Raw genomic sequence first — 16,363 nt, 5'->3', positions numbered from 1 at the left:
TTTTGGTACCACCAAAGAATGTTCATAATTAAATAATTTAGCAATATTTATGTAACATACAACAAATAATATAATGGGCAACATTGGTTTCTATTATAGGACGGCTAGTAGGATGAATGTCCATGAAAAGGATGTGATTAAAATCGAGAAGCCTCAAATTCGAACCTCAAACTTAGGTATGAACAACAACGAACAATAACTACGATAATACATAAATAATTCGGAATTCAAACTTCATCGTGCATGGTAGTTAAGTCAACATATGAGTACTTAAATTTACCAAACAATATTAACCGAAGATTATTTAATTTCACCAACTTCATGATAGATTTGTTCACCAAAAAAAAAAAGGTGATTAGGAAAGCACTTAATTGTTTATACAAATATAACAAATTCTTATCCTTGAATTAGAAAGTGGAAGTAATGGTTGTCTGTTATATATATCAGAACATAGCTTTATATGATCAAAGTCCAACTCCACGTACCTCCACCCTGCCACCCACCGCCCTTGCCACTCTTCAACTCATCCTAAAAAAGGCCTTAATGACCTAACCATGGCTTCTATACATAATTTAAAATATAGTCAAGGGATCATTTTGTGGCTATTGATTTTTGTCATATAAACTAATTCAATTTTATAGATTGAATAAGTTGTGGTTAGTATTATTTCATATAATTAAAAAAAATTTAATGCATTAACAAAACATTAGTAATAGGCATACGTATCTTGAAAAAATATTGCCTATTTGCGTAGTTTTAAATTAAACTAATAGCACATTATTTTTGTTTAAATCAAGTTTTACTTTTATATCCTATCGATTCGTAACTTACACTACATACTTCTTACTTGTCAATTTGACATAGTATATAAAGTGCATAAACTATTAACAATCGAACTTGCATTTAAGCTACTAAATTAGGTTTTCCCTCAAAGAATGGATTTGGAAGAAAACTGATAAATCGTCACGCCTTCCCATGGGTCAGCTATCTCTCTGTCCCCTCCCTTTCATCATTGTATGAAAACTATCCAAACAAACTCAAATGTCAAAAAGGTACAAGAAAGACCACAGATGGTTTCAAATTAGCATGTAGAACTTTTTGGTCGGTCAAAGGAGAGCAAATGAATCGACATGAATAATATATACACTAAAAAACACATTTTGTACCAAATAAAGTACCATATTATTTTATGAACACATGTTAAAAAAAATAAAATAAAAATAAAAAAAATAAATAAATAAAAATAAAAAAATAAAAAAATAAAAAAAATAAAAACATTAACAATTTCCGCTACACATTAAGTAAACCGCAAGCCAGTTTAGAAAGACAGAAAGAGAGAGTAATGCACCTGGCTGATGAAAAATACAAGAGACGACAGATAAAAACTACGATTTCAGTTCTGGAGAAGGCAAAGTAATTTAAAATAACTACCCCGTTTAATTACAATAATATAAATATTAAATATACTCGTAGGTAGTATAATACAATGAACTGCATCCTTAATTCTTTACAGGCTATACAAAATATGGTAAGAGACCCTACCATAAAATATGTATTATGTAATGTACATAAATTTACAATTTCACCTATTGACAACCCTAAACAAGAAACAGAAAAATTAGTACCCGGGAGGCTGTGACAAGAACGACTTTCACTTCCAGACCTTTATTGCCCCGTCTCTACTACTTGATAGCAACAATCTCTGGTTCAATTTGACAGTAGCAAGAGAGAGGATCGAGTCACGATGACAACCTGCAGGATCAGTTGCAGCTGCTGCAAGAACTGCTTTTGTTGTCAACTTGGTGGTAGTAGGTCGTTTCCTCATTTCCTGTGTGAAGGAGGTGAGGATAATTTTACTTTTGCACGGACAAAATAAGCATAGCTATTGACAGTAATATTTGAAACACCTCCTGAATAATTTGTAGACGATAAAACTTAGTTTTAAAAAACTATTCTGGACATCTCTTCGACAAGCCTATGAATCCTGAAGTACCTGTTTAATTCAGAATTTGAACAACCTATTCTCTCTATATGATAGTCATGAGCACAAATTTAGGTTCTTGTATGTGCTAAAGAATCTTCAAGCAATTTCTTAAATGAGAACAAAGTTTGACATCTCCAGTAATAAAGGAAGAAAAAAAATTATTTGACCCGTTGACCTGGAATCACAGCTTGAAGAGGCAAATGGCATTAACCAGCAAAAAAAAAAAAAAAAAAAAAAAAAAAAAAAAAAAAAAAAAAGAGTGGGTTCTGAAATTTCCCCTCCTAAGATGTCACATTGCTTAAGAGCATATACACCCGATGCAACCTAATAGTTTCTTATTTAAATGAGGCCTATGAAAATCACACCCATTTCCTTCTAAGATTATGTAGATTTCGGCAACACAGTAAGGCAAATACCAAACAATGTAAAGCTTCAAGGACTTCATCACATCCAGGGTTCATAAACACTACATAATAAATAAATAGGTAAGTAACTAATAAAATAACATACCTGCACAACCTGTACACCAAAGCTAGATTTACTTTCGTAAAGTTCATCATTTCCAAGGCCTTTAACTGTAGGCCCAGTCACACAGTAACTGCGCTCAGGCCTGCATTATACGCAAGAAAGTAAGTAATTAAGGAGAGCAACTAATATTACAGGATGAAAAAACAAAAACAAAAAGAATGTTAACCAGCACCTGCTATGGTCCCATCGGCGTATTCTCAAGTCAGTTCCACCAGTCAACAAATCTCCCCCAGGTAGAGGAAGCAATGAACGAATGCCTGAGACCCGAGGAGGAGGTTCATTCAACTCGTCAACTCGATATTTCAGGTTAACATTTCGTCTAGGGTCTGATTTGGGATTTGCCTTGTTCTGCGGTCTGGCCAATGCCCAAGGCAACTCAGAAAACTCAGCATCACCATCATTACCTGGCACTCTGAATACCTATGTATATGAAGCAAATAGCCTTAGAGAGTAGAACAAGTGTTATTATGGAAAGAACTTGAAGCAAACAGCCCTTAGTCAAAAACCATTCCTCATGTATGTAATTTTGCTTAAAACCAGTCTTTTTTCAAACTTTCAATTCATACACCCACATTATTCACATGTCAATTTTTAAAAATCTATCACCAACCCATATATATATATATATATATATATATATATATATATATATATATATATATATATATATATATATATATTAAAGTGTTCAACATCTCATAAAAATGACAAAAATATACATATAAGTGGTTCATTTAAATTCTGAAAGCAATGTATATCTGTTCTTCTCCACAAAACAGTGTTATGGGTGATGAATTGCCAAAGTAAAATAACCTATGGTCATTATTAGACACTATAAAAAAAATAAAAATAAAAATAAAAAAAGGGCTTTAAAAACTGGGGTGATTATGTGCAAAATGAAATAAACAAGGGGTAGCATGATGCAAATTTCTCTAATATACTCCCAAGTACAATATAATATGATTATTATCTATTTTTCTCCTGACAAAGAGCAATCATGTAACACTGCCTTTCAGAATTTTACATTCTTCCCAACACAGACAAATGAAGAAACTGAAAATTGTACCTGATGGCAGCTTCCAGTTTCTGCATTCCACAGAGAAACTTCATTATAGCCAGCAGCAACATAGACAAGAGGCCTACCCATTGAAGAAAAAGGCGTGTGTGGTAGAGGTACATAGAGACACATGTTTTCTATAGGGCATGGACGTGAATACTCCCATGAGTTGACTGGTATGCGAAACCTAAGATCCCATAGGGTCAATACACCCCTGGAAGACCCTGATATGAACCAGTTTCCTGATGGATCTGTCACCAAATTGGAGACATAACCCTCCTCAGGAGGAGATTTTAGTGTCCATGAATCAGTATTAGCCCTGGTGTCCCAAAGGTGAATACCATAATTCTGAGTGCTGTACATAACCAAATGACTTGAAGAGGCTTCAGCAGAGTAGTTGACAACGCTGAGGATTGCACCTTCTCCAACGTCCTTTTTCTTCACATCAGCGACACCAGAATACTTCTCAATAACATTGCCAAGTCCTCTGGAGATGTAATCCACAGAGAATGTGTGTATACTGCCATCACATGCACCAACAACAACTTGTGCAGAACCCCGAATCATTGTTGCGCACAATGCCCGGCTACCCTCCAAGGAATAGGTCAACTTAGACCTAAATGAAATATCCTTCTCTAACTTCCTCGAATCCCAAACCCTCACAGTTGAATCATCAGAAGCACTAACAAAAAAACTGTGGTCCGTTGAAACAGCAATATCATTGACAGCAGAGCGATGTTCCTGTAGATGAGCAACCAGCACTCCACGGGGTTTCCACCCAGAGTCAGGAAGTGCTGAAGTCCACGAGACAGATGGTGATCCGGCTACATCAGCCGAGGGCGGAACATCCTCGTTAGATGTTGAACTTCCTTTTGTGCTGCTACTGCTAGAAACTCCCAAATCTTGAAATTTGCTACTCATATATGATGCTTGGTCACTTTCCCTGGATTCAGGTTCATGTACCACTCTATGGAATTGTTTTGTGCCATTTGCAATGCTGAATGAACCTGAGACAAGTCTAGGTGCTGGGACTGAACTAGCCATGCCAAATGGTTTGTTCACTGGATCCATCCAAGGTGCGGTAGATGCACCTAATCCTAGTAAGTTAGGTTGCAATGAAGTGTCAGATGCTGCTTGAGCGTTCCCCAATGCTCTTCTGTCTAGAGAGAAAGAGTACAGCGGTATGTTTTCAGATGCTTTTTCATGAAGGATGCTATTCATACCATTGAGCTGAGGAGATATCAAGCCAGAGAACTGCAGCTTCTCTGGTGATAGATGATCCCTTATATCAATCGTACTTGAAGCATTACGGATACAACCCCTCAAAGCTCTCAATTTAGCCTCAGTACTATCACATTCCATTGTCTCTATTGTAGAAAGTCCCCCAACACTTTGATCCTCAAATTTTTGGTAAGTGTCAGGCCAATTCTCCAAGGAAAGCAAGTCCTCATCCTGTTTCGGCAGATCAATAGCACCCCATTGATTAGGCTGTGTTGATGTATTGTACCATATCTTTCTCTGTCTCTCCAACATGTCTGAGCCCTGCGCATTTGAGATCCGGGCATTCTCTAAGACTTGATAGAATACCTGTCTAGAAACAGGAGGCTTTAGACATGAAAGAAGAGCCTTCTCTGAATCTAATGAAGCTGGCTGCCTGCGCAGAAAAGGGCGAACAACTGGGGCTAAATAGGCATAGGTATCAACAGCTCCCAGACTCTCACTACTTGCAGCAATGAAGGATGCAACTGACCTCCGAACCCATTGACTGGGATGACATAGCAAGGGAAAAGCATGCTTTATCATATCAAGCAGAAGTCTTTTCCGTAAGAAACCACTATTGCACAGTACAGATAAGCAATCCAACGTATTCGCTATAACACCTTCAATTGTATCACTCAAAGCCTGCTCAATGTATGGTGAAAGGTATTCCTCAACGCTTCTTTGACCCACAAAGAAGCAAACATACACTATCTGCCCATAGAAAACTGTTCTCAACTGCTCATCACGGTCATTCAGAAAAGCAGGAAGGATAGGCAACAGAAAATCGTTGCTCTGTCTTTGACCAAAGAAGCAACACAAACCAGCAATATCCTGCAAAAGTGCTCTCCTAATATTTGGAGTCTGCTTCGAACCCATTACAAGATCCTGAACAACATCAGCTATGGATTTTCTAAGAAGAGCAAGTTGTGCATTGCTGTACACTTTGAGTGCCTGTCCTTTATCAGTAGATGGTGCCAGTGATTTCTGCGGTGCATTTAGTTCATCTAACATGCCTGCCTCACTCAATCTTATAGAGTGAACTAAAAATCCATAGGATGTTAATGCAAGCTTAGATATATTGGTTGCATAACAAATTCGTACACTTTCCTCTGGATCATCGGGAAGCGTAGAGAGCATCGGAAGAATGTATTCAGGAAAAATTTTAGCATCACTTGGAGGAAATTCTCGAACTAGTGGCAAAATATCACACAAAGTCTCTAAAGCAGCACAACGAACAATGGCAGCTGTGTCAGACAGCATAGCAATAACATATGGGAGCACACGCTGGAGTCGATCTTCATCATCAATATATATAGATGAATACCTCAACAAGAGTATACAGCAACGCCGCAGGTGGGGGAACTTGACATTACGTATGCATGAGCATAGCAAAGAAGTAATAAGAACCATACCTTGACAACTCATATCATCAGGAGGTAGCTGTAGAAAGGGCATGCGATAAGTATCCGATTCATTGTCATATTCAGACATTAATGATTTCAAGTCGTCAATAGTGATCTTCTTCAAAAAGGCATGCTCCCGTTTCTTAAACACATCAGATATAGTTTGAAGTAGATTAGGAGAGCTGTACACCTCCTGATTTTGCAAAAAGTGAATTTTAGATGTATCCTCTTGATATGTCTTATCACTGGAGAAATGATTTGAGTGATCCACGTCCCTAAGTAAGGCACTCAAATCACCAAGAAGCTCAAACCGCTCATTAACTAAGCTTCCCGTCTGGAGATCTTTCTTCAAAGAGACCTTGGGATAGCTGTGCAATTGAGTTGAGACTGTTTGTTGGGATGTATTACTAGATGCATAGTTAGATTGTACCCCATGTCCTCCACTTGAGTCAATATTAAATTTATTGTCTGTCATTTGCTTAACTATTTCATGGAAAGCGCTCTTACACATTACAATCTACAAAAACCATTACCCAAACAAAGCATTAGAGACAAATAACAGAAGAATTAAAAAAAATATCTGGACATAAATGAATTTAGATTACCCTTGCATCAGAATCAAGAGTATTCAAACATGAATAAAAGTTGTGCAGGAATGGTAAGAAATAGTTCGGAAACACGGTGCCAGCATAACTCTGCAGATAACCTTCAGCAGACAATCGTTCATCTGGATTCAACTGGATCATGTGAAGAATCATCTTCCGTACTCCTGGATCAGGGATCTGAAATGATGGTAGACATTTAATAGAATTTAAAAGCCAATCTCGCTGGTATTTCAAGATGCATTTAGATGCAGTACCTTCTCAAGATTCTGACTAGGATCATATTGCCCTCTCCGGTAAGCAAGCAGCTGCGAAAGTTCAAATAGTGGATGGCCCTCAAGGAAAAGCTCTGCTATCACACAACTAAAAATAAAGAAAGCAATAATTTAAAAATAAATGATCAAAAAATTATCATGAAGAAACATGAAAATTAAAGGAACAAACACAATTAAAAAGCGTTTCTACAGAAAACAAATACTTCGTGTCTTCGTGGATATTAAGCAAGAAAAAATTACTTTACAGACTTCTCAAACCAACTCAAGTTATTGAAATATCCAATCTTTATAAAATCAAAACAAACTCACGCCTGCACTTGGCTAGTAAAAGATACTACATACATAAAAAAAAAAACTCACCCTACTGCAAAGATGTCCATAGATGGCTTAAGCGGTGCATCAGGCGCGACTGGCATATCATCTCCATGCTCATAAAATCTCTGTAATATATGACAATAGAGATTGTGGGTACGTGATTACAACAACGACAATAACAATCAAAGCTTTAATTCCAAAGACACGTCAGTATATGGGTGCAAGATTTCATTGGAAAAAAAACAAAGTGTATACTGGGTAATCGTGAAGGAGCAATAACATAACCAATTGGTTCGAAACTTCGAAATAAGGCTCAATTGCCACACTAGAATGGTTTCGGAACTTGTCTCCAATGCACCTATGTCAATCTTCAATGCATAGTTTAAGTTGCATACTTGGATGTGACATATTTCCTTTTCCCAGCAACCATATCAGGATGAGTAAAAATTCATGAACTCTCAACTAGCAAGACCCGACATTATTTTTTGGGGTATATTACCTACAGTAACCTTGGGTGTACTTATTCAAATTTATACACCTAAGAAATATCTCTTTTTAACTGAAAAATTGCCCACATATATCAAAACTTTCTTAAATTTGTAATATCAGGTCAGCATCAACTCTATAAATTCAACCATAGCAGCAGAATTCAGCCTTTGGATACTAGGTTATTTCAAGAGAAATTGTGCACTTCATGGTTGATTTTGAGATTAAAATTTAGAGTAATTTGAAAATTGGTTTTAAGTACAGAATTTCCATAGAAATTTGTCATCTATAATTAGAAATTATTAAATTGCTATATTCAGATGCTGCATTCAAAAAGTGATAAAAAAAGCCACAGTTCTTCCAAGTTTCAATATAGCAGCAAGTAGCTTATGAGAGCACAGGGAATAGTTATAATATTATTAACAATAAACATGTAAAGAAGATTACAGCAAGTAGCTTATGAGAGCACAGGGAGTAGTTATAATATTATTAACAATAAACATGTAAAGAAGATTACAGCAACAATAACCTACCTCAGGTGCGAGATAACATAGCCTTCTTCCCCCAGTATCAAAGAAAAATGAGAAATCAGATGGATCGTCATCAGGAATATAGGTTGGTTTAAAAGATGCAAAATCAGCCAGGTAAACCCAATTCCAAGAAGTAACCAGCACATTCTCACACTTAATATCACCTCCAAAATGAAAACCAAACACCAAATTATACACAATGCAAACCCATAAAAGACAAAACACAAAATTACCACAATGCAGTCACTTACCATGACAAATATCATGCTCGTGACTCTGCTTCAATGCACACAAAAGCTGAAAGCAAGAATTTGAGATGCCAAAGTGATCAATCAATCCAATTCTAAAAGGGCATACAAAGATGTAGAGTAGGAAGAAACTATAGGAAAACCTGAAAAGCAAGCCATTTCTTCTCAATTAGGCTAAGAAAAGGCCTTGTACTGAGCCGATCATGGAGATTATTGAAGAAATACTGCCTGAGCAGATAAGCCGCCTTGTCGGTTTCCAGCCAAAACTGCTCACACCCAGTTCAATACCATCAATATTAGAACAGCCCATATTGTCAGAAGATAAAGGAAAAAAAACAAAAAAAAAAACTCAAAAATACATTACACAGCCAGCCAAATAGCAAGTTCAATCCCAACAATCGAGAGCACCCACAACTCCACAAGATCAACTCAAGTTCATCAATAGTACCAACATCACCAGCGGAGAAGAATTCTCATACTGTTCCAAACAATGCCAGCAACCCGAAACACCGCTTTCTCAATCGCAAATCCCCACATAATCAAAATATAGAAACCCCTTCCCTACCACCAATACCCTCCCCAAAAAAAACCCAAAATCTTGCAGCAACCTAGTCGAAATTCCATCAACACCAGAAATACCCACATAGAAAAACTTCATATTTCCAAAATTTGACAGAAAACAGCTCAATTACATAAGAATAATCATCGTTTTCCAAATCAATGGTCAGAATTTTAATACAATTAACAAGTTGAAGGATCAAAATTTTCAAATAATATCAGCTATATAGTTCAATTCCTCAAAATAAACATACAAATTAACAGCAATAACACTTCAATTCCACCAAAAACAAAAACTCAAAATTTCCAAAAACCAACAACAACCCAATTCAATTGCACCAAAATTAAGAACACCCAACAAATCAAAACCCCAAAAAATCAAAAAAATTGATACCTGAAAAGGCCAAATATGGGGATTTTCAATAGAACGAAAGATATCCCGAATATGAAAGAGTCTTTTCTCGTAATCCCGCAAATCGATCTGGTCTCCTCGTTTGAAGTAAACCTTAACAAGAACAAGGCCTTCATCGTGTTTACATTGAATTGATTTGAAGAATCGACCACGACCAAGTACTTCTTTAAGAACTAAATTGTACGATGATGGAAGATCATGAAGGTAATACTCTGTTGCTGATGCTTGTGTTGTTCTTGCGATCTTATTTCCCATATTTCACTTTATTTGTCCTCTTTCTCCTTCATCTACTGTTGCTTAATTGCTTATTCTGTGACTGCCATGGATTTAAATTCAAGGTTTTTTTCAATCTTTTTGGGATGTTTGTTTGGTTATGTGTGTACGTTTTCTTAAACGGGTCAAAGTGACGAGTTATGAATGTTGTGTTGAGGGATCATAACTCGTATACTGACATGCCCACATAATATCTTGACTTGATTGTGATTAGGCCTACACTAAGCCCAATAACTTAGCGTTTGGGTTTAGGGATCATTTGAATAAGGATATAAGCGACACGGCTATGTCTGACGGTAGCGTTTAGGCTATGTTTAGTTTATACTGTTTTTTATAGATTAAATTTAGACCTTATTTGTACATTAATTTATAAGATAAAAATTATCAAATGACATGTTAGATTCATATTACTATACCCTTTCTAAATATGAAATAAAATAAAATAAAAAATTATAGTTCTTTTTTTATTACGAAATCAAATATATATAATGATAAATAAACACACACAAATTTTTTAAAAAAATTAGCTTTGATCTTATCATGTCTGATGTGTTGTGAACGTAGCCTTAGTCCAAATCTAACACTATTTTGACTCCTATCAAAGAAAAAAAAAATTGACTTGAATCGAAAAGATGATATATTTGACTCCCATTAGGAATAGCGAGTAGTTTTCATAGTAGGAAATAATACAGACCCCTACAATCTGAAATCGATCATAAAATTCAATTAGGGCTAAATTGAAATCAAGTGTGTGATTCGGATTGTGTAAATCAAAGTCTAAATGAATGCGTAATTAATATCAACAAATCATACATAGTTTGGTTGGAACGTGACATTATTGTAACCCTTTGCTATTCTTAGTTATGAACAATGTCACAGATTCACAATTTTAATCTTAATACATATGACTTTTTAGGTAATTCGATCCATTTTATTTTGATGTGAAAAGGGGGTTCAAAACTTCAAATACCACACAGTACAAACCACAAAGCATATTGTTACTTTTAGAAGAATACTACAAGAGGGGGGTGAATTGTCGTATAGAGGAATTAGACAACTTTTTGAGGAAATATAAAAGCTAAGCTAAAGGAACTCAAAGTTACACAGAGAGATTTTAGCGTGGAAAACTTCTTGGCCCTAACAAGAAGAAAAACCACGACCACTTGGAATTTTAGGAAAGATTCTTTACTAGAATAGGGCAATCAACATATTACAAGCTAAAGATTCCATCTCCAAGTTCTTCAACGAACTTGGAGTTCCCAGCAATAAGTCCCTCGACATACTGCTTTTCTCTCTCTTTCTCTTATCACTTCTTTTGAGTTCACTCAAACTTTTAAACAAGAAATCAGATAAAGATATTTTTTCCGAAAATAAAAGATATTCTTTTAAACAAGAAATCAGAAAAAGATATATTCTTTTAAACAAGAAATCAGAAAAAGATATATTCTTTTAAACAAGAAATCAGAAAAAGATATTTTTCATAACTAAGTTTCCTATAAATAAGCAACTTTTAAATTCTATCTTTTAATTAAATGTTTTGTGCATTCTACTAAAGTATCAAACTTCAAATAACTTTTACTTACATAAAACCTAAAATAAAAAATATTTTAGACTTTATTAATTCTCTTTAGAAGTCTCTGGTTCGAGTCTTCATTCTCCGGCTTATGTTCCTGCAAAGGAACACTGCAAACCGTCTTTGCTTTTTTAGCTCCAGTTCCTTTGTTTCGAATAACTCTGTAACTTGAACTTAGGCTACACAATCAAGGAAAACATTAGTCCCAAATGTAAGTTTGACTTCTGTTATCATCAAAACATCAAAGGCAACACATATCTCTTATCCCTATAAACAATATTTTCTCTCCAAAAAAAAAAAAAAAAAACGAGAAAAAACGCATCATTTGAAATTCTCAATCTTGTCCTCATCTCTTATCCCTCTTAACAAACGCTCCGTTAACTTTACACAAATTCTTAGCTACACCCTTGTGTAGCTAAGCTAGATGCACCAACTGCAAATTTATGAACATATAGTACTTCAAAATAAACATACATTTTTTTTTCCCTTTCTTATATCTTAACTCTCTATCTTCTTTTTTCTTACCTCTATTGATTTTCTCTCTCCTCAGTTTTTTTTTTTTTTTTTTTTTTCCAATTTTTGAAACTTTCTGTTCTTTATAATCTCTATAATAATAAACATGTAAATACCTCAATTTCCTTCAATCATTATTCTTCGTTGTCCTTCTATTTCGAGCATTCTCCAATTCATCTCCATTGTTGCATTTGCCATCTTTATCATCTTCGTTGCAACCGTGAATTGTGAGGTAATAATTTTGAGTTTTTTTTTTTTAATAAATATGTGAATGTTATAAAATTGTTGATTTCTATCAATTTTGCATTTGTGATTCCTAATCTATTATATTATAAATCGATAATTATATTTATCTATGATGAATCAAGATAAGATTTGAGGGGATATTTAAAATTTTAGAGTAAAAATAATTACCATCGAAGTTGTGTATAATTTTCGTAAAAAAATGAACATGTAGTACTTTAAAAATGAACACGTATTAGTACAGGAAAATTGAACATATTTTAACGACTTATTTTACTATGTATCTTTATTTTTCGTTAATAATTATATATACAGAATTTGAACCTATATGAATCTATGAAAATCATGTTCATTTTTAATATACTAAATGTTCATAACTTTTTTTGATGTGTTCGTTTTTATAAATTTTCATTTTTTTTTATGAAATGTTCATTTTATTAGATATGATTCAATTATTCTATGATTGTATGATAAATATTCATTTTTAATATACCAAATGTTTTTTTTTTTTTTTACGTGTTCTTAATATTTTTTTTTTTTGTGTTTTTTTTTACTTAATGTTCATTTTTAAGGTCGTGGTCTAGCAATTTTATGATTATATGATAATCATGTTCATTTTTAATATACTATATTATCGTTTTTTTTAACATAATTAATCCTTTTTAATACTAAATTTTTATTTCTTTTACATGTTCATTTTTTACTACTAAATGTTCGTTTTTTATTACTAAATGTTTATTTTTTTACGTGTTCATATACTACATGTTCATTTTATAGGCCGTGGTGCATCTATCTTAGTTGCACCAGGGTGTAGCTAAGACCTATTGGTTTGGTAAAAAAATTCTAATCTAACCTCAAGCGACAATTTGGTTAAAAAAAAAAAATCTCAGGCGACAATCAAGCCTAAAAATACAAATTTGCAACAAACTACTTGCGATTGTTATCGTTTTCGTGGTTTTTTTGAAAAAAAATAAATAAATATTTTTTCACCTAAAATTTCCCACCCTTTATTAGGAAATAAAAATTTGAAGAAAAAAAAAAGGTTTAAATACTAATTTTCACTTAATTTTCCTACCCATTATGAACAATTTTTTTTAAAAAAGGGTTGAAAATTAATTTCTGTAATTCAAAATTTAGCAAAATAAAAAGGAAATGACATAATAATTTTTTAAATGAAAAAAATAAATAATAATAAAAATAAATAAATTAATTAGGACTTTTGAAGAGTTTGTTGATTTTTTGGTCTAAATGTTGCCTGAGTTTATTTTTTTTACCAAATTGTCGCATAATTTTAACTTTTTTTACCAAATTGTTGTCGGAGTAATTATTATTTTTTTTATTATCAAATTAGTGTAAAGGGTTTTTTTTTTTTTTTACCAATTTAATCAATTGACTCTTTTGGGTGTGAGGTTACCCTGACATCACACGTAAATATAAAACCTACCAATAATGCCACCATTGTTTGTTTCGAGAATGGACTCCCATACTTTTCATTCCCTTGCATCACTTTGTGACAATTAAAAAAATTTCTTCATTAACCACACATATTCCTATTTGCTATCATATCGCACAGCTCCTAAAAGCTGACCACTTCTTTTTTATTGTAGAAGAATGATTAGCCATCCCTTAGTCCTACATTTTATGCATTATATATTTTGAGTAGGTGAATGAACTTGGCATATTTCCCAGTGATTATACATCAGTATTAGTGTACATTTATTTTATTAAAAAAGTTAATTATCACATCATTTTGACGATGTTCTTTATTAATTATGGGTGTTGCATAGCCTAAATAGTTTGCTTACTCCAATTGTCTCAAATTGAAAAATAAGATGGAGGAAGTGACCTACATCAAAATATAAGACTGATAACCTGAAAAGGACTTGAAGAGTTGTTCAGTGAGAGAGTATTAATTAAGCGAATACTTCTTTATTCATATAATTGTTTAAAAGGTGAAGAAATAATGTATAAGACTATTGGACTGCTCCACGTATAAAAACAAAATAAAATTTGAAGGCTTGTAACCCTCATGTATTGTTAGACTTTTATTCCAATGAGTGTTTATTATGCTTGCCCCTATGACATACTCAAATTACATTATTATATATACCCCCAACTTCCTCTACTTTCACACAAACATAACTACGCTTCCTCAAATTTGCAACAAATTCCTAAAACACACCCTATCTAATTTGGTGTCTTGCTTGGTGTGTCAAATTAAATTTAACAATATTTGAGCATGGAGTACACCAAAGCTAGTAACGTTGTACCCTCTACAATGAAAGCTTGGGTATATGAAGAGTATGGATCACCAACAAATGTACTTAAGCTAAAATCCGACGTACCGGTTCCTGAAATCGAGGACGATCAAGTACTTATCAAGGTTGAAGCTGCTTCTTTGAACCCAATTGATTACAAAAGGATGTTGGGTTTCTTAAAGGCCACTGACTCTTCTCCTCCGGTAACCACGCACCATTTAAATTTCTATTGCTCCTAAAATTTTATTGTTCATTTGATCTTTTTATGTTACATTTTATGTCTTTAAGTTGAACAGTTAATCGACCCTTGTACAAATCGTACCTTAATTATTTGTCGCGTGCTAACTAGCAGTAAGTTGTAACATGACATAAATAAATGGTACGAACAAAAATAGGTTCCTACCAGATATAAATCGTGTATTCCTTGTCAACAATTAGCAAGCTAAAGATCGTTGCAATATTGTTTACAGACGATTCCAGGCTATGATGTTGCTGGTAAAGTGGTTAAGGTAGGAAAGGATGTGAAAAAATTTAATGTTGGAGACGAAGTTTATGGAGATATCAATGAGAAAGCAATTGAACTACCAAAAAGCTCTGGCTCCTTGGCAGAGTACACAGCTGTTGAAGAGAAGCTTTTGGCTCTAAAACCCGAAAAGTTGAGCTTTGTTGAAGCTGCAAGCATACCCCTTGCTATTGAGACTGCTCACGAAGGTCTCGAACGAGCAGGCTTTGCTCCTGGCCAAAGCATCCTCGTTCTTGGTGGTGCTGGTGGAGTTGGAACTTTTGTTATTCAGGTAAGTTTTTTTCACCTCTTTGCCTTAAAACATATTCTTAAAATGAACTTTTTCCAATAGTGGTAAGCCTGTTAGCACACATCATTTGCCTTTGTTAAAGAAGGCCTTAAACTCCCAAGTTTAATCAATAATAATTCATCTTTGATCTGTAAATTAAATCAAATTGAATCAGTTAGCATAAATTTTTGTAGGATTCAATAACAACCGGGTAAAGAGAACATGATCGTATAGTAGTATTACATGCTTAACATTTGAGTATCTTTCTTTTCTATTTTAGCTAGCAAAGCATGTATTTGGTGCGTCCAAAATTGCAGCAACTTCCAGTACAACAAAACTAGAACTATTAAAGAGTTTGGGTGCTGATTTAGCCCTAGACTATACCAAGGAAAACGTCGAAGATCTCCCTGAGAAGTTTGATGTTGTATTCGATACTGTTGGTACGACACTGAAACCATTCACATACCACTATTTGTCACAAATTACTTCAAAAACCATGTACTAATCCAATCCTTTTTTGTTCCATGAATTAATAATGACGATAACACAGGGCAATGTGAAATCGCGATAAAAGCAGTTCAAGAAGGTGGCAAAGTGGCATCAATAATTGGCAATGTAACTCCACCAGCATTCATATTCATACTCACTTCTACTGGTTCTGTACTTGAGAAGTTGAAACCGTACTTGGAAGATGGAAGGGTGAAACCGGTGATTGACCCGAAAAGTCCATTCCCATTTCCTCAGACTGTTGAAGCCTTTTCTTATCTCCAAACTAACAGAGCTACTGGCAAAGTTGTGATTCATCCAATCCCATGAAAATACTCCATCATTATTAGTGATAATAAAGCGCGAAAAGTAGAATTTTGCTTTGTTTACTTTTATTGTTTTTAGTGTTGGTTTTTTGTACTGCATATTTGAAATGACATTGTTTGTCTTCTGTGTATGATTTGTGTTGTAAGACTTGTAACACTCTCCCCCATTAAGACCATGTTCAGTGTGTTCACTATAATAATACAGTACTGTTTCAAATACAAAAGAAGTTGTTTATACATCC

General features: G+C 34.2%; 2 protein-coding genes across 2 annotated transcripts; one reads left to right on the top strand and one right to left on the bottom strand.

Annotated features, from left to right (window-relative positions):
• Positions 1-1,397: 1,397 nt before the first annotated feature.
• On the bottom strand, positions 1,398-9,913 carry LOC110707679 (probable serine/threonine-protein kinase vps15). The gene is made up of 11 exons (XM_021885703.1): positions 9,641-9,913; positions 8,832-8,954; positions 8,692-8,737; positions 8,444-8,604; positions 7,470-7,549; positions 7,092-7,197; positions 6,838-7,014; positions 3,579-6,749; positions 2,685-2,932; positions 2,495-2,594; positions 1,398-1,828 (listed from the first exon to the last, which is right to left on the bottom strand). The coding sequence occupies exons 1-11, from the start codon at positions 9,911-9,913 to the stop codon at positions 1,652-1,654; spliced, it is 4,662 nt and encodes a 1,553-aa protein (XP_021741395.1). The 3' UTR covers positions 1,398-1,651.
• A 4,340-nt stretch (positions 9,914-14,253) lies between these two features.
• On the top strand, positions 14,254-16,363 carry LOC110707678 (2-methylene-furan-3-one reductase-like). The gene is made up of 4 exons (XM_021885702.1): positions 14,254-14,721; positions 14,989-15,312; positions 15,590-15,749; positions 15,860-16,363. Exons 1-4 carry the CDS (start codon positions 14,500-14,502, stop codon positions 16,123-16,125), a joined length of 972 nt encoding a protein of 323 aa, XP_021741394.1. The 5' UTR covers positions 14,254-14,499; the 3' UTR covers positions 16,126-16,363.

The sequence above is a fragment of the Chenopodium quinoa genome, unplaced genomic scaffold, assembly GCF_001683475.1.
Source record: "Chenopodium quinoa cultivar QQ74 unplaced genomic scaffold, ASM168347v1, whole genome shotgun sequence".
In the NCBI taxonomy this organism is placed as follows: Eukaryota; Viridiplantae; Streptophyta; class Magnoliopsida; order Caryophyllales; family Amaranthaceae; genus Chenopodium; species Chenopodium quinoa.
The sequence above is the reverse complement of the archived record's forward strand: the minus strand, read 5'-3'. Positions and strand labels throughout refer to the sequence as shown.